The 16,015-nt window shown below is 35.5% G+C and overlaps 1 protein-coding gene across 19 annotated transcripts in view; it reads right to left on the bottom strand.

Annotated features, from left to right (window-relative positions):
• The window catches only part of PPHLN1 (periphilin 1), a 72,619-nt gene that overhangs the window by 31,556 nt on the left and 25,048 nt on the right, over window positions 1-16,015 (bottom strand). For 9 of the 19 annotated variants that reach the window (XM_075147962.1, XM_075147953.1, XM_075147979.1 and 6 more), the window contains 5 exons: window positions 11,139-11,395; window positions 8,277-8,359; window positions 6,050-6,184; window positions 3,964-4,083; window positions 1,298-1,438 (listed from right to left, as the gene is read on the bottom strand). In XM_075147962.1, the coding sequence (XP_075004063.1) occupies window positions 1,298-1,438; window positions 3,964-4,083; window positions 6,050-6,184; window positions 8,277-8,359; window positions 11,139-11,395 (736 nt within the window). Of the gene's footprint in view, window positions 1-1,297; window positions 1,439-3,963; window positions 4,084-6,049; window positions 6,185-8,276; window positions 8,360-11,138; window positions 11,396-11,734; window positions 11,773-16,015 lie in introns of those variants that run through there. The other 10 variants (XM_075148077.1, XM_075148037.1, XM_075148069.1 and 7 more) reach the window with 4 other exon arrangements.

Genomic DNA, 16,015 nt, shown 5'->3' with positions numbered 1-16,015 from the left:
CACGCTCGCGAGGAACATGATTACGCAAAGTCAACATTAAAAAAAAAGAAGAAAAAGAAACAAAAACAGTTGAATAGAAAGTTGTTTTTCAAGTGTCCAGAAAAAAGGAACAACAGTGTTACAGTACAGGAAATGGGCTCACAGGCAACAGAACAAAGGCCACTAGAATTAAGATGGAAAATGAAGACCTAGAATAAGCTTATCTCGAACAAGACCAGAGACCTATTTTCTTGAAGATGTTATTATGAGATAATCGTAAGGGGGAAAAGTGATCTGTATTTCCCTTCCACCCATCCCAGGCATACACTGAAAACACTGTAAATCAGAGCAACTTTGAAGAAAGTCATCTCTTTCTCCCACCCAAATTATAAACTTTAAATGCAATTTCCAGAGTTGGGCATAGTTCCATTTACATCAGAAAGATCAAGTCAGAAAAATCTCCAAACTCTCAATTTAAAGTAACAAAAATATGGAAACAAAACACTTCAATTGTTTATGACAAATGAAATTGAAGGTTATTGTAGCTACTTTCCTTACTGTGAGGTGATATGATATTAAAGACTAATACATAAACTTCCATTGAACCTCCTCAAAAAAACAATGTTACAAGAAGAGTAACAGAAATCTTGTTTTGTATTAAATCAATTTCCAAGTACTCAACACAAAAGAGAAAAGAATACAAATTTTGAACTCAATATCCCTCCCTTATCCAGATATAAAACACTGTAGTCAAAGCAAAACTTAAAGGTTTTAATCTTCAGAGAATGACAAAGGCACTGAGATTCAAAGCTGATTTAAAAAAACAAACACAAAACCCCAATAAAACACACACCCCCACCCCAAAAAAAAAAACCCACAACAACAACAAAAAAAAGCCCAACAGGCAGCTTCTAGTGTTCAATCCCAAACTGTATATATTTAAGTTAAGGAAATTACAGTGCAAAAGTAATTTTTGATAATTTGACCTCACATAAAGCCTTACTTCTTAATTACATTTGAAATTATCTGTATTATATTCGATTTTAAAATAATTATTCAAAGCAGCAGTCATTTTATTGGCTTGCAAAATAGCAGGTGTTGCATGTAAGTTACAGAAAACTACCACTAACTCCCACGTGCAGATAAATGCCATGCTTCTTCAGAATTAGATGGAGATGTTATCACCACATCATCTCAAGAAATCAGATTACATTCACGTTATGCTCCAAGAAGGAGGAAAAAATAAATCAACATATTTCTAGCAGACCAAACCATTACACAGGTACTGTATCAGTGACAAAATGCCAAGAGGACTCACCTGTTCAATCTCCTTTGTCTTAGTTGCAATTGCTTTTGAGCGGCCAAGAAGCTGGCCATCCTCATATAATTCTGTACTATCTGTTATATTTGTTTCTGTTTCCTCTGTTTGTTCAACGTATAACGGAGCTGAAGATCCAGCCTTAAAAAAAAAAAAAAATTCAGTTTTGAGAGCAAAATAAAAACCTCAAAGTGTGAGAGCAAAAATAAAACCCCAAATACAGTCATTCAGTTAGATATGAGTTTGCTTATCAAGACTATTAGTGAAGTATTATTGTTACAATCTACCAGATACAGAAATATGGATTTTAAACATGTAGAAAACATGACATCATAAAAAACTTGTGACTCAGTCTTAACTGTGTAAAGACAATGATGTCAGATAACCTTTACCTGCCCTTCCGCTGAGAAGGAATTTGTATATGTGATATTTATAACACCAGCTAGCAAGAAAAATCCACAGTGAAAGTAGGGTTAGTTTTCTGGGAAAGGACAAAAGTAACAAAATCAAAGGTAAACAGGCATCGACAAAATCAAAATGCTGTCAGAAAGAACTCTTGCAGCATTCAGGACCACAGGTTTAATATTAAAGGAACAGAGATACCTATTGTATAGCAAAACCAAACACGCGCTTAGAGGATTCCTGATTATATGAGAAATCTTACTGAAGTACCAACATTGTATAAGCTTCCCTCTAAAACAGAAATTAAGATAGCATCCCTGCTCCAAAGAAAAGACTCCCACTCCAAGGAGTCTATATAGAAGATGTGAAAAGAGAAGAAATTACTACAGCATATTTAAATCCAATATTATGGAACAGATTTGTAGAATGTAGTAAATTTGTTTTTTTAAAAAATAAGATTTGAGAATTGAAGATGCATAAAAATATTTTCTACTATCAAAAATACAGAGGTCGAGAATCTTAAGACTTAACTAACATGAAAGAGAAAAGCATTAGACCCCCCCCCCCCCCCCCAAAAAAAAAAAAGGGAGTAAAGGCTGCTAAAAATTTCAGTGCAACACAAAGTTCAACTATTAAGCACTATGTAAGATAAACTGGAAAAACTTAAAAACTGTTGCAATTCATACATGACAGCCTACTAATCAAGGTGAGAAGTATCCTTTCTTCTAGGACTCAGAATGAGATGCCTCATCTCCTTCATTAACATGCCTATAGCACACTGTCTTAGCCAAAAAATCATATCAGACTGCCATAATCAACTGCAATTGTTTCATTTTGAATCTTTCTTTATTTTGAATCTTTTTGCTACTGCAATTTTCTCTGAGGCACAGAGGAAGCTTTAAACAACTCTTCTCCATATGGCCCGCTCTGTTCTTTCCTCCCTTGCATTACTTTCCCCTCGTTGAGAACAGGAGTGACAGTTGTCTTCACTGTTACTCTCCTGAACCTCTCAGAAATGTCCATGCATATGTTCTCCTCCATATGGCATTCATGCTTGGATCAGTTTGCTGCTTCTTCCTCACTCCAACCCCTCCCCCCCCCTTTTTTTTTTAATTTCTTTTTCCTGGAGGGAAATGAACAGTTTATTTATTCAACTGGATCTTCCTGTCCAGTATCAAGCAGCTGTTGATGCACTCAACCAGGACTTAAAAGTTCCGATAAATATTGATCCAGTGAGTTTATTTCTCTAATCTAGCCCTTAGGTTCCACAAGTGTGAAACACAAGGAGGAAATCTGATGCTTCCCGAGATGCTTTTATTTTCCCTCAAATTATTTACAAACAAATATAAAATACAAACCCATTAATTATAAAGTTTAAGACACATGACTTTGTAAAGTAAGTACTATTTTGTTTTTGTAAGAGTGCCTCTAAAGTTGAAGCAAAGTGAAAGTTGAAGATGAAATGATCACAGAATTAAAACAGACTATTTACGAAAAGACGTTACATGACATTTGGTTTCTTTTCAACGACAAATACATCTTCCACTAACATAGCAGAATCCAAAAAAGACATCCCTTATCCAAGAGCAGCATAACAAAACAAAGACTGAAAAGGGGTATAATCACACTTCAATATAGCAAGGGGTAGAAGACAAGAAGGGGCAAGAACAGATGGGTATAAACTGGCAGTTAATTAATGTTGATTATCGATGAAATAAAGGTTCTGGGGGGAAAAAATATCTACCCACTGCAGTACCAAGGAAGAGCTTTATTTTTAAGATAGAGGAGGACTGCTTTCTGAAAAGGAATACATGACATGACAGGCTGACATGGCATGAAACTGAACTCAGTAAACCAGAGTCTCTCTTCCAGTCTTACGTTTTACATGTAGACTCGTATTTTGACTCAGAATTCCCTTGCTAATTTTAAGGAGTTCAGTAGGCATACATACTTACACTAGTACAAGAGTTCCTTGGAGAATCCCTGGGAGAACTGGAGCCTTGTTTTGTTAGATGTAGCTCAACATGACTTCAAATTATACTAACAAAACCTACTCTGTTTTTGTGTATTTTTAAAACTAAATAAATAAATAAATACCTCACTCACAAGGCGTTAGTCTTCCTCTCCCTCCCTTTCAACAAACATTTAACAGCATAGGCAGACAAATTCAGGGGTAAGTTACAAAATGTGCCTTTCCAGAGAGTACAGAAAAACAAGTGTCTATTGTTGTAACACTTTAAAATAAATTAATACTCCTGTCTTACATCATAGTCTGTTATTTCAGGTAAATTGCTTTCATCGGCCTTCTCTGCCTTTTCAGCTGCCCACTTGCTTGCAGCTTCTGCAAGTTCCTTTTCCGATAGTCTGTTGCTCTTATCCAAGGCCTGTACAAAAACATTATAGTCAAGGTTTAACATGAAATATATTTACACATGCCAAAACACCTTCAAAACTAAAATAAACAGTTATTCAGATCCCCAAAACATTTAAAAATAGGAAATAAGGAAGCTGAAGCTATTTCATTTGCTGACTGATTTCTTTAAAAAGAAAAGTGGGTGGGGAGAGAGCAGAGAAAAAAAGAAAAAAAGAGAGAGAAAAAAAGATAAATCAATTAAGTTCAGTAAAATGTTAAAAACAGCACCGTACTTTCAGAATCAGTTTTATTAAATTCATGGGACTGATGACAGAAAAATTATTTGAAACCAGTTGAGTTTAAACAGACATGGATCAAATGGGCACTAAGGAGTCAGATACAAGTGTGGAGTGATCTAATAATACAATGTGATTTTCAAGCATAAAAGGTTGTAACAAATTTAAACTAAACTATTAAACACTGTGTAGGGTATAAAACCTAAGCTAATTAGAGATAAAGGGTATTTTATACATACTTTAAATGATCAGAGATGCTTCCATTAAAATTCATTATTTTTTATTTGGGGGGAACGTTGATGACTTATAATAGAGTCAGTCATGGCTTTATGGCCTTTCCATTTACCTTTTCAGATGGAAATACTCATATAAATAATATCTAAAAATTGATTTCTCTCTAAGAATATGATTTGGCTTTTACTAACAGAGCAACAGACAATGACAAATACCCACGTACCAAAATAATTTGAGAAATAGCTAGCTTTATAAATCTTGTTAATATGTGGGCATTTCATTTGAATAAGCTGTGTGTATAGAAGCATCTACGCAAGAATCTGTACAACTCTAATATTAAAAACTGCAACAGTAAGGTGGATATCTAAAAAAGACACAAAAATCCTACTGCCTGAAAAAGGTTGTCACAATTTCGATCGAATGCCTGTTCCATCTTAGCAAATAGATGGACAAAAAAAGGCAAACAAGAAACCAAACAAAAAAACCCAACACTCCCCCCTCTTATTGCTAGTTCATTCCAAATTACATAAATGGTCAGAGGAAGCAAATAGACTGCTTCATCTTCAGACCTTTTGTGTTTACCTCAAGTGAAATATTATCCAAACATCTCTTTGTGCTGTAGTATGGCATAAGTATACAATTCACAGAACCCTTCCAGGATTCTGTGTCATAAAGACACCACCTTTATCTGAATCCAGAAGAGAAGTGCAACACAATGCTCAAATAGGAATCCCTCTTTTCTATAATTGTAAATTACAGAATTATAACCAGCGGAGTCAGGAGGTGACAAAGTTCAATATGCAGGGGTACAAAGAGGGTTCTTAAAAGAAAGGGGTAATATAATTCATAGAATAATTAGCCCAGCTCACCTTTCGAAACTACGCAATTGTTTTTACACTAGTCTCACTACAAACTATCTGCTGCCAAGTTTTTTTCCCACCATGTTCTTATTCCCCATAGTATGCCTGACTTTCACCTTTAACCTGACTTTTCCCTAGCTGCCAAAAAAATCTTATATTGTGGTATTATTATGAATCTCTCCCTTTCCTCAAAAGTAGCTCTGGCCAATACTAACAAAAGAAAAGACCAGTATCTTTGTGACCAACAGTCAGCTTTGCATGAAACGAAGATAAATAAAATCTCACATGACTTACAATATTTCCACAAGCCATAAAAGAAACTAACCACTCTAGTATCTACTGGAATACAGCAAAAAGAATCTGTTTAATTTAATCTCACTAAATTTAATTCTATAGGTCGCATGTCAATAAATATGTGTTAAAAAATTCTGAGTGCTTTTTATGTAATGAAGTAATGGTATTTCCACAGGTACACTACAGCTGAAGAAAGGAACATATTTACTTAGGCTGCAAACCTGCGAGAAATGAACAACCTAGTGTATCTTGTAAAAAGCAACCAAACTTCCCCCCCGCCTCAAAACAGAGGTGTCTTTTTTTAATTTTTTACCTTATGCATAACAAAAGAACAGCAAAAACCTGTCAGTTTTTTGCTATCTTTGCTGGGAAGCTTTCCCTGTCTCACACATCTGCCTTTTGCTCTAATTATGTCGGATACAGCCTCCAAGGCTTGCAGTCCAGACAGCTACTAAAGAGAAACACAAAAGATTTACAAAAGATTTCATGCCGTAGTCAATTAAACAGCTGGTTAAGATCAGATAACACCAACATGTATTAATTCACATGCATGAATATGTAAAAAATTAATTATAAGACAGATGAGAGTACCTTTTCAGATTTGCATATAGTTACTATAGTGAAAAGAAATATTGCTGCAGAAGCATATACCTTTGTAAGTATTTCAAAGCTAAATTATAACTTAGACCACTGAAAATTTTCTCCTTTAATTTATAAAATAAAGCATATAACTCATTTCTCAAATCTATGTAGATTGTAAGACCCTGGCCCTAGAGATGTTCATCATGTTTTGCCAAGACTTTTTCTGTCGATATTTCTACGTCAGTGAAGCACTTATATCCCTTAACTGGTCAGTGTAACCCAGCCATCACCCCAGGAGGCTCCACTGCCACAAGATAGTACATTACAAGCAGATTTCGGGACTTCAGGAGAAGAGCAATAAAAGGTCACTGAAATACTTCCACTTCTGCAGCTGATGCATACCCAATAAATATTTGTGCTGTCTGGGGAAATGATTTCGATCAAACAGAAAGTTTCATTTTGTGTAGCTTACATCAAGTGATATCCACTGCCAGCAGATATATGCAAACTGCTGGCAAAAAAACCCAATACAGCATAGATCAGAAGAAGATGATCACTGAAGAAGAAAGCAAAACATTTAAAGAATACTTTATAGTTCAAGCTCACACTACATATTAATATGAAAGCAAGAGATTTTGCAATGTCTCCTTGTTCTCGGAGATTTGTATTAAGCAAGGATTTGGTATTAAGCTGTAGTATGCCGAGTCTGTAAGCAAAATAGGTGAACTAATTATAAAGTTTATTTTATAATCCAAATCAGTGTAACTTGTGCATAACAGCTTTTATCTTACTTTCCTTATTTACATTGCTGAAAATATATCGCTTGCCTCCCCCCTCAAGGACATTGGCAATTACCTAATGCCTAGCACAGCAGTTCTAAAAGAGCTGCATAAGGGATAAGTACTTCGAATGACATAGCACGACCAAAGCCTGATTTTTTTTCCCCACCTAATTATTTCCTTCAGTTTCACCTTCTCACAACAAAAAGTACCTTTCTTTCTTCCAATTTTTTTTTTTTGGTTTAAGCATTCCACAGCTTTTAATAAAAAGACCTCAAGAACCAGGATAGTACACCAAGCTACTTAGGGCGAATGCTACTTTTTAATAGGACTTTATTCACTTAGAACAATATAATGCATTGTTTCTTTATTTCTCATTAAAGTATTTCTCAAGAATTTAGAGAAAATACTCCTGTGGAAGTGTTCATTTTAACCTCAAACATAATTTACAGGCATGTTTTAGCTGCCACAGGACAGCCAGAACAATATTGAATGCTGATCGTTCATCAGTGTTTATTAGCCTGTCCGTTTAATTAGCAAGATTATGTAGTTGGTGCTCAGCCCACAAGATTTTTTTGATGGGAAATTAAACAGCATCATTTAGAACATAAACCGGCATTTACCAAACTATCTTGCAACGTGGCTCCCTTCCCAAGTAAACGCTATCATTCTTGCCACATCCTTGAGCAGCCCTGCTTCCAAGCCAACTCTGCTATTCACATTATCTTCCCAGTCAGTCAGACACTTCACCACACTGTTTCCAAATCCAGTCACGGCTTAGGAATCACTGAAGGATGGAGTTCAGTGCAAATACAGGCTTGTCCAATTGAACTGTTGCTCCTAAAAACTGCTTCCCCATTTTTCTCCTTGCTGTTCCTTTTCTAGCACACTCTGGACTTTGGAAAATGACAATTTTAAATACACACAAAACTCCCTTTCTCCTAAAACGAGACAGTGAATACAGAATAAAAAGGTTTGTTGGTGTCATCATTAGATACACAGCATTATCGGCACTTCCTGCCAGATAAGGGAAACCTATCCTCTGTTGGATTGCAGAGCAATTCAAGATGCTCCTTTCCTTAACAGCTGCATACAATGTCTCCCTCCAACTGAGGAAAAAATCCAACAACAATGACCAGTCTAAAACCATGGTGAGAAGTACTCGAAAAGAAAATTCACCTTTGATGAGGGTACTGCTGTGGAGCCTGAAGGTGATGCATCTCTTGATGTTTTCAGTGATTGAACTGACGTCCTCTCTTTACCTACAATTAAGAAAAAATTAATGACTGTAAAATTATATTAAAGATATACATTGCAAACATACTTATTGGCTTAGAAAAATTGCAGTTGAAATTCGCTCAAGTCAGAGATGAAATCTACATGCTCCACCATCTGATAAATATTGATAACACCTTCTTCTCTTTACAAAGAGAGAAGAAATATAGCTATATTATTTCACATATTTAGGAAAACCCATTGTCCTCTTTTTCAACATTAACTGAAAGGGTGTATCAATATGATTTGGCACGATGATGTGGTTTTACTTTTTAATATTCCTGTAATAATATAAACGGGTGAAATATTAGACAACAATCAATCACTCCAGGAAACCAGGCAGTGTAGGAACTGCAGGCCACAGTATGTTGACAAGCCCTGCCATGGGAAACAGTCCTGTATTGTATAAACCACGGACTGGATGCTCTTTGTATTATCAGTGTTTTTCTTGTAGGAGTTAAAATCGGCAAAATGACAATTCAAATTCACTGTGCTAATCACAGTCTGTGCATAGCCTTGCCACAGACCGGTTACAGGCAGTCCGCAGCAGCAGAACTGGTTGCAGTGTAAACTACTAGTTTTCAAGCTGTGGTCCATGGATTACGTCTAAGGAATCTGCAAAAGGTAAATACGAAAAGCAAATGTGTTGTTAGTAGGCCTAAATTAACTAGACTATTCACACTCACTGGGAAACGGTTGACTGTTCACAAATGGAAAACAATATAGTCTTACCTTGGCTTCCATTAAATTTGTATCAATACAATTAAGAAAGGGATGAATTAAGAAGTCTATCAAATAGTTATGAAAATTGGGATACAAATTATTTTATTAGAACTATAAACAAATACGGCTTTAATTTAATGAGTTGAAGCAAGAAAGAACAAACATGGCATCTCACTCCTAATAGCTGAGCTATTTTCTTTTTTTACTCAATGCCATAAAACAAGACTGCGTCGTGTTGCGTATTTTAAAATATCACTACCTACACAAAAAATGTCAGGAAAAGTCTATGCAAAATGCATATTTTTTAACAATAAGAAAGGTATTTGAAAAGTTGGTCTTCTATTCTTTCCTCACATTTTCATACCATATGTATAGCGTAGACTTAATACAAAGCAAAGATCAAACACCTGCTCATCTCTACACATTGTTAGAGGCAAGTGAGTTACTGCTATGATGTTGAAGACCTACTAATCCATGCAAAAATCTTCACAGCTACCGATGGGTCTTTCGAAAATGCTATTGAAAATAGTTGGGGAAGTTACCCTGGCAAAAGCAAATGTTCCAAACTGCACTTTAACCTTTGATTTGAAGAGGATGTTAAATGGAGAGCGTACTTAAAAACATAGCAAGCAGCCTTATTTAAGAATTTCTACTAGCCATAAAACAAAAGGTGAATTATGAATTACCTTTAACTAAAAAAGCTCTTTAACAATGAAAAGAAATAGCAAAAAGAAAAACTGTGAAAAATTAAAAAGTTCCTATAAATACAAAGTATATGACAAAAATGTGAAGATAGAAATAATCTGTCACACTCCCAAAAGCACAGTACATCTCCCTTGACACCTCCAAGTAACACAAGTTTTACTTCTGCGATACCTGCTTTTCAGCCCCATGGATGAACTACCCCCTTTTAAATTTACAGATTACTCTAACTCTGCCTCCTACATGCCTCCTTCATTACACTGGATTCTTTAAACTCCAGTTGAGTGGAGTATATTCACATTCAATGACTTGCTACAAAATGTTAAAAGAATTGCAATCATGAGCTAGAAAGATAATTTGTATTCTTACAAGGAGTGAAATGATTCCTCAATATTTAAACAATGTTAAGTAAATTCCACAAGATCTTTCTTGGCAAGAAGTGATACATAACGGTCCAGTCTGCTACTCTGGAAACACACAATATGCCTATCAGTGAATAAAAAAAAAAAATCTAATTAATTTTTAAAAAGCTGCCAAAATGAACAGTAGGTTTGTATAGTTCACTAGAAAGCATTTGCAGAAAGGGAAATCAAATCAGATTAATTTACGTAAGCTGTACAAACAGCAGTGGCTAAGATTGTAGTATACTAAAAAAAGCGATTTTGCCTTTTTTTTTTCAAATTATTTAAATAGGAAAACCTTAAATATTTTCAAAACAGATGATTCATTAGATTTCTGGGAAAGATTAACAGCCAAGCTTTTAAAAGGCAGAACATACACAGTATAGATTTAACTGAGATATGTTTCACATTTCTTTGAGGAAAGCAAGATTTCAGAGAATCTGATGATGAGATGAAATTGCTAAAAAACAACCAGCTTCAAAACCCTAATAATACAGTTCTAAGAACATGTTCAGAAAAATGTAACAAGTAGCAGTAGGTACTTTAATTTCTCCAGTTTTTTTAATCCCTCTCTTCCCCAGGAAGAAAAGTCTTCATCTGCTATAGACGACAGCAAAGTTTCTTGTAAGGGAATCCAATGAAGCACATAAAGAAGTAACAGAAGCAGTTGATGTTAAAAGGAAAATAACATATGATACTGTGCAGCTGAAACTCCTACAGTTAGTCTAGAGCTGCTATTGAAATAACACCTACAATCTCCCACATGAAATACATAAGAGAACAGAGAGTACAATGAAACAACCAAAAAGCAGACAACACATAATTGGTGCAAAATGTCTAGTTTTCTCATTGTAAAAGACAGCATGTAGAGAAAAAGGGCTTATACAGTGAATTGCAGTTTTACCTCACTAACCAGTTCTCATCATTAATCCAGCATTACCTTGCTGAGAAGAAATATTTCTTTTATGTAAAAATGACATACTTCTGCTATGCTGGGACTGGTGGAAAGAATAGGCTTTGCTTCTTTCAGGAGAGTAGCTCCTGCTGCTGACACTAGAGCCAGATCTGCTGTGCGGAGAATCCCTTCGGCTCCCTGGTGATTCCCTGAAGAAAGGAGAGTCCCTCTTATGAGGGGATCGCTCTCTCATATAATGAGAAGGATAGAAGCTTTTTCTTCTGAAGCCATCTCTGATGTCCCTTTAAAGACAACAGAAAAATAAAAGTTACTTGGTTATCCATCCAATGTTTGTGGAACAGCACTAGATAATACAATGGCGACATTGTATGTCTGTCTGTCTGGTAAATACAAACAGGTTAGCTGTCATCTGCAGAACACGTCTGAGACCTTCAGCATTGTTAGAGTACTAGGCAATGAATGAAAAACAAGTAAAGTAGGAAAGTAGAAAAAAATATGTATATGTATGTAATTTTTTCAGATTTCATTCAACTACTTCATCACTAGAAGCTAATTTATTTCTATTTCTCGATAATACAGCTAAAGCATAAGAGAAAGACGTTCAAGAAATTGGGATTCACATTTTATTTCTTCAGATACACACCACACTCCACTTCACCTGGAAATTACGCCTTAATTTACAATAGCTAAAAATGCATATGCAAATATCACTCACACTATTTGGCTGTTTTTCAACTCTATTTTTCTCTTACCCTTATTTTCAAGGGACTATGTCCCTCATTTGATTTCACACACCTTCCTATGGGAAATATCATTGAGGGATTTTAGTTTATATCCAGCAAGGACAAAAAGAAAACTGCAGACTATCTATCCTCGTGCCTACGTATTCACCCAAGGTCAAACCCTGAATGAAAATATGAAGATTTATACCTACTAAAATGTCTATGTCTTTCACAATACACAATAGTCATTTTGAACTTTACTGTAAAATGCCACAGACAAAGTCAGTATTACATGAAACCCAACTGATTTGAAACCATAATCTAGGAAACACCAAAACTTTCTACTAAATCTATGTATTGCCACTCCAGACCATACCCCAAATGTCCTGGTTACCTGCAAATTATATTAATATACTTATATATGTAAAGGTCAAAAAACCAGTATCAAATTGAACTTTTCCTAAAGAATCTCAAAGCTAACAAACATGCAAACGAACACATACTGAATCTAGACTTGTGACATTTGCCTTGGTCGGAAGACACATTGCTAAGAGAAGCAAGTACTTCTCAGCTCCTCCACAACATTGCTAAGTAAAAATAAAGACTTCACAGCATTTGTAGTAAGCCAGAATGTACCTTATTTCACCGCTTTTGTCTCCTATTTGTCATCATAGTCCAATATTTTAAATAAGGGAATGTATCACAAAGACGAGCAAAGATCTGGTGGTCTCATTTAGCACAACGTAGCTATAGCTAATTTTATGTTGGTGGAGAAAAGGAAAAAAGCCCTCTAGTGTACAATTCCTATAGCATGTTACAAGCCCACATCTGTGACGGGTAACAAAGGACTTCAGTGTGCCAGAGGTGTTTTGGCCTACTGAAACTACACAGGTAGCACCACAGTAATACAAACCCTGTTACATTGATGTGTTTTATACAGTGCTGATTTACTTTTTGCATGGAAAGCACATCTGCATGAGTGGTTCTGCTTCAGAGCACAAACATCCCACAAGCAACATTGAGGTTATTCTGCAACAGAAAAATCATCGGGGCAGGGGCATAGCCTGTGAAAATACAGACAATCCTTCAACTTGTTTCTGCAATTCCAGATGGAATAAAGCATCAGGAAAATAAAACAAATCCTTATTTTGAAAATTTTCATACGAAACTAAAGTCTGAATCAATAGCTCTCAGCCATCCTGGTTTTCAGTAAAGTGCGAGTGAAGTAAAGCCAGGTTTTACAGTTAAATAATAATTTCGCTGTTAACAGACCACAGGCCTTTTATAGGTATCCTATCTTAGAGAAACGCATATTTTACAGGTCTGCATACCAAAACTGATACAGGACAATGTTACACGGATTTATACCCAACAGGTGTGCTAAAAATTAATATTAATTTCCTTTCTAAACATGTTTTCTTCTTCTGTTTATTGCAACACTTTCTTCTCCCCAAGCAGACAGCAAAAAAAACAATTAAGGAATTGTTAAATAGTACTCTATTTAATAGCTTCTACACAGTAGCCATTGTATAGATACTTACATCAGAGAATGAAGCACCCCAGAATACACAGAAGGATAATCCCCCTGCTTTCTTCAAAGGCCTAAGAGCAATGTGCCCATCTTTGGACACTAGGAAATGTGTAGATTAACAGGAGACTTTCCAGAAGGAAATAACTGAAATTATCAGAGACTGAGAAAACACGTTTAATGAAGAAACACTGAAACCCCTTTGTCCACTTAAATTTAGCAAAAAGAAATCTAAAGCAGCCAGGTGAGTTCTCAAACCTATGAGATGTAGCTGAAAACAGGGAACTAACGCTTTATCTACATTACACGTGAACATTTCATGTAGCAATAGACTTAAAGCGAAAGTTCAGACTTTAAGTATACTAGAAAGATTAGCTCAGCACTGAACTAGTTTGTCTAGTTAAGTGGATTTTTTTTTATTTATTAAAGAACATATTGATCAAATATTTATCAGGAATGAGTTAAGTACAGCACATTTTTTCTTCAGTTTCCTTCTAAATCTCTCTCTTTAAATAAGATTTATTTATCTTATTTAGTTTTAAAGCACAAGTTTTCTAGCAGACTAGTACACCACTTTTATGCCCAAAGCACATTTTTATGAGCAAGTTATTAAGCCCTAGTATACAGAGAAGTTTATTATGGAAATGTTTACAGAGCCCCCATTTATATATCGTACACATATAATAAACGCTCTAATATCCACATAAGAATTTACAAAATATCACTGAAACACACTTTTAAACAGGAAAACATTTAAAAGCCTCATTCTACAATAATATTATGCACAAAAAAGTAGAAACTCAATTTCATTTTTTAAATTTTCATTTCATCACTCCATGTTCATTCTTAACTGGACCCTATCTCATACTGAACACTCAAGCCATTAACTACATTAAATCTGTTTCGGACAGCATAGCAACAGCACAGCATTTCTGATGTTTTCCATTAATGTAACAAACTACACTGAACAGAACAAAATAAGCATTGTTTTACTTTTTTTTTCCTTAAATACTTAAGCTAACATACACCTGCAATTTTGTAATGAAGGCCCCAATTCAGCATAGCAGTTAAGCACATGCTTCAGATTCCAACACATACTCAAAAGGTTTATTGAGCAGGGACAATATTTAATAGAGATGCAAAATTTTGTGCTTGGCTGTAACTTTAAAATAGAACTACTGCCCTTAACAACAAATACAGGATTAATCCCTTTTATATAGGATCCCTCTTATCTTTATACTTTGTATTCACATCTCACACTTAATCCTGAAAGCACAATTAGGTTCTCTCAGCAGTGTTGCAACAGGAAGTATTAGCATTTTTAACCTCCACAAAACTTGACCATTAAATTCTCACTAAAGCTGATAATCTTGGATGAGCTCCTGAAATTTTATAAGTAAACAGCCATACCCTGATATACCATCCACCAAGGGCATCTTAGGGAGAGCGCAAGCCTGAGAGTTATTTCAGTTAACCATCAGTTCCAGTTTCCTGGAGGTAAAAACACAAATACAGAATAGGCAAAGGTGCGGCTTTCTGCACAGCAGGAGACCAAGGGAATACAACACAGGGGAGATCTTCTGTTGCCAAAGGATCAGAGACGCCACCTTTCCTAAACTACCACTACCACACTGAGTACTTCTGGTTTCATCCTTCCCTAACATTTTAAGCCCAGCAAATCATAGAGCAGCAATGTTGTGGGAAACTGAGGGCTACAGGAATCTTTCTAGTTTACAAAAGGGAGTGGCACAGCTTAAGCTATGTGAAACAAAGACTAACACGAACTGGTGTGTCAGTTTTATATTTTAAGAGTACATAAAGGCAAAATTCAATCACTTACTAGATGTGAAATGCCTGAAATGGAGGTGTACTTGGGTACATGAAAGCACATCACATACCATACAGGAAAAAGTTTTGTTTGTAAGAGGCATATTAGTTTGTTCTCTTGAATACATGCTACTGGGCAACTGCGTACAATACTTCATGCTTAACTATTTATTCTCTTGGACTTCTACATCCCAATACAGACATCCATCTTTTCAACTAAAACATTAATGTACAATGTGGTTCAGCCATAGAGGATGTAACTCACTTTTGACACTGCAATGAAGAGATTGGCAACTCAACAGCATATTGCTGTGGAGCAGAAACTGTAGGTTCTTTCAGTAACTCACAGGTTGAGTGCAGTCTATCACCCAGATAAAAAGTCAACAGAGGAGTTTATGTGACCTCTTCCACCTGAGAAAGACTATCGCTATTGTCAAAGGGATTAGTCATTCCATTTATAGGCTTGGACTTGATTACTAACCTTCTCTAAAAGTAACTCACACAATTTTATAAATAAATTGAGGAAATTATACATATCTCCTAAGACACCAGACTTCAGTGCAAAGGATAAAACAGACAAGATTTGAACCATGCTGCTTAACTCAATACACTTTCTCTGTCTAATAACACACAGGAAGGGGAAGGGGGAGGAAGAGTGAAACAAAAATAAAACATCCTCTTACCTTCCTTGTTCAGGATACTGCAGGGGCTAATAGAGCTACCAACATGATTTAGATGATGTGGAAACCATTTAATAAAATATACTACATCCCTGACCTCTAAGTTTCTCAAAAGATTTGCTGTGTTATACATCCAAAAAGCAA

The sequence above is a fragment of the Calonectris borealis genome, chromosome 1, assembly GCF_964195595.1.
Source record: "Calonectris borealis chromosome 1, bCalBor7.hap1.2, whole genome shotgun sequence".
NCBI classification, from domain to species: Eukaryota; Metazoa; Chordata; class Aves; order Procellariiformes; family Procellariidae; genus Calonectris; species Calonectris borealis.
This window is presented reverse-complemented; position numbering and strand designations above follow the sequence as displayed.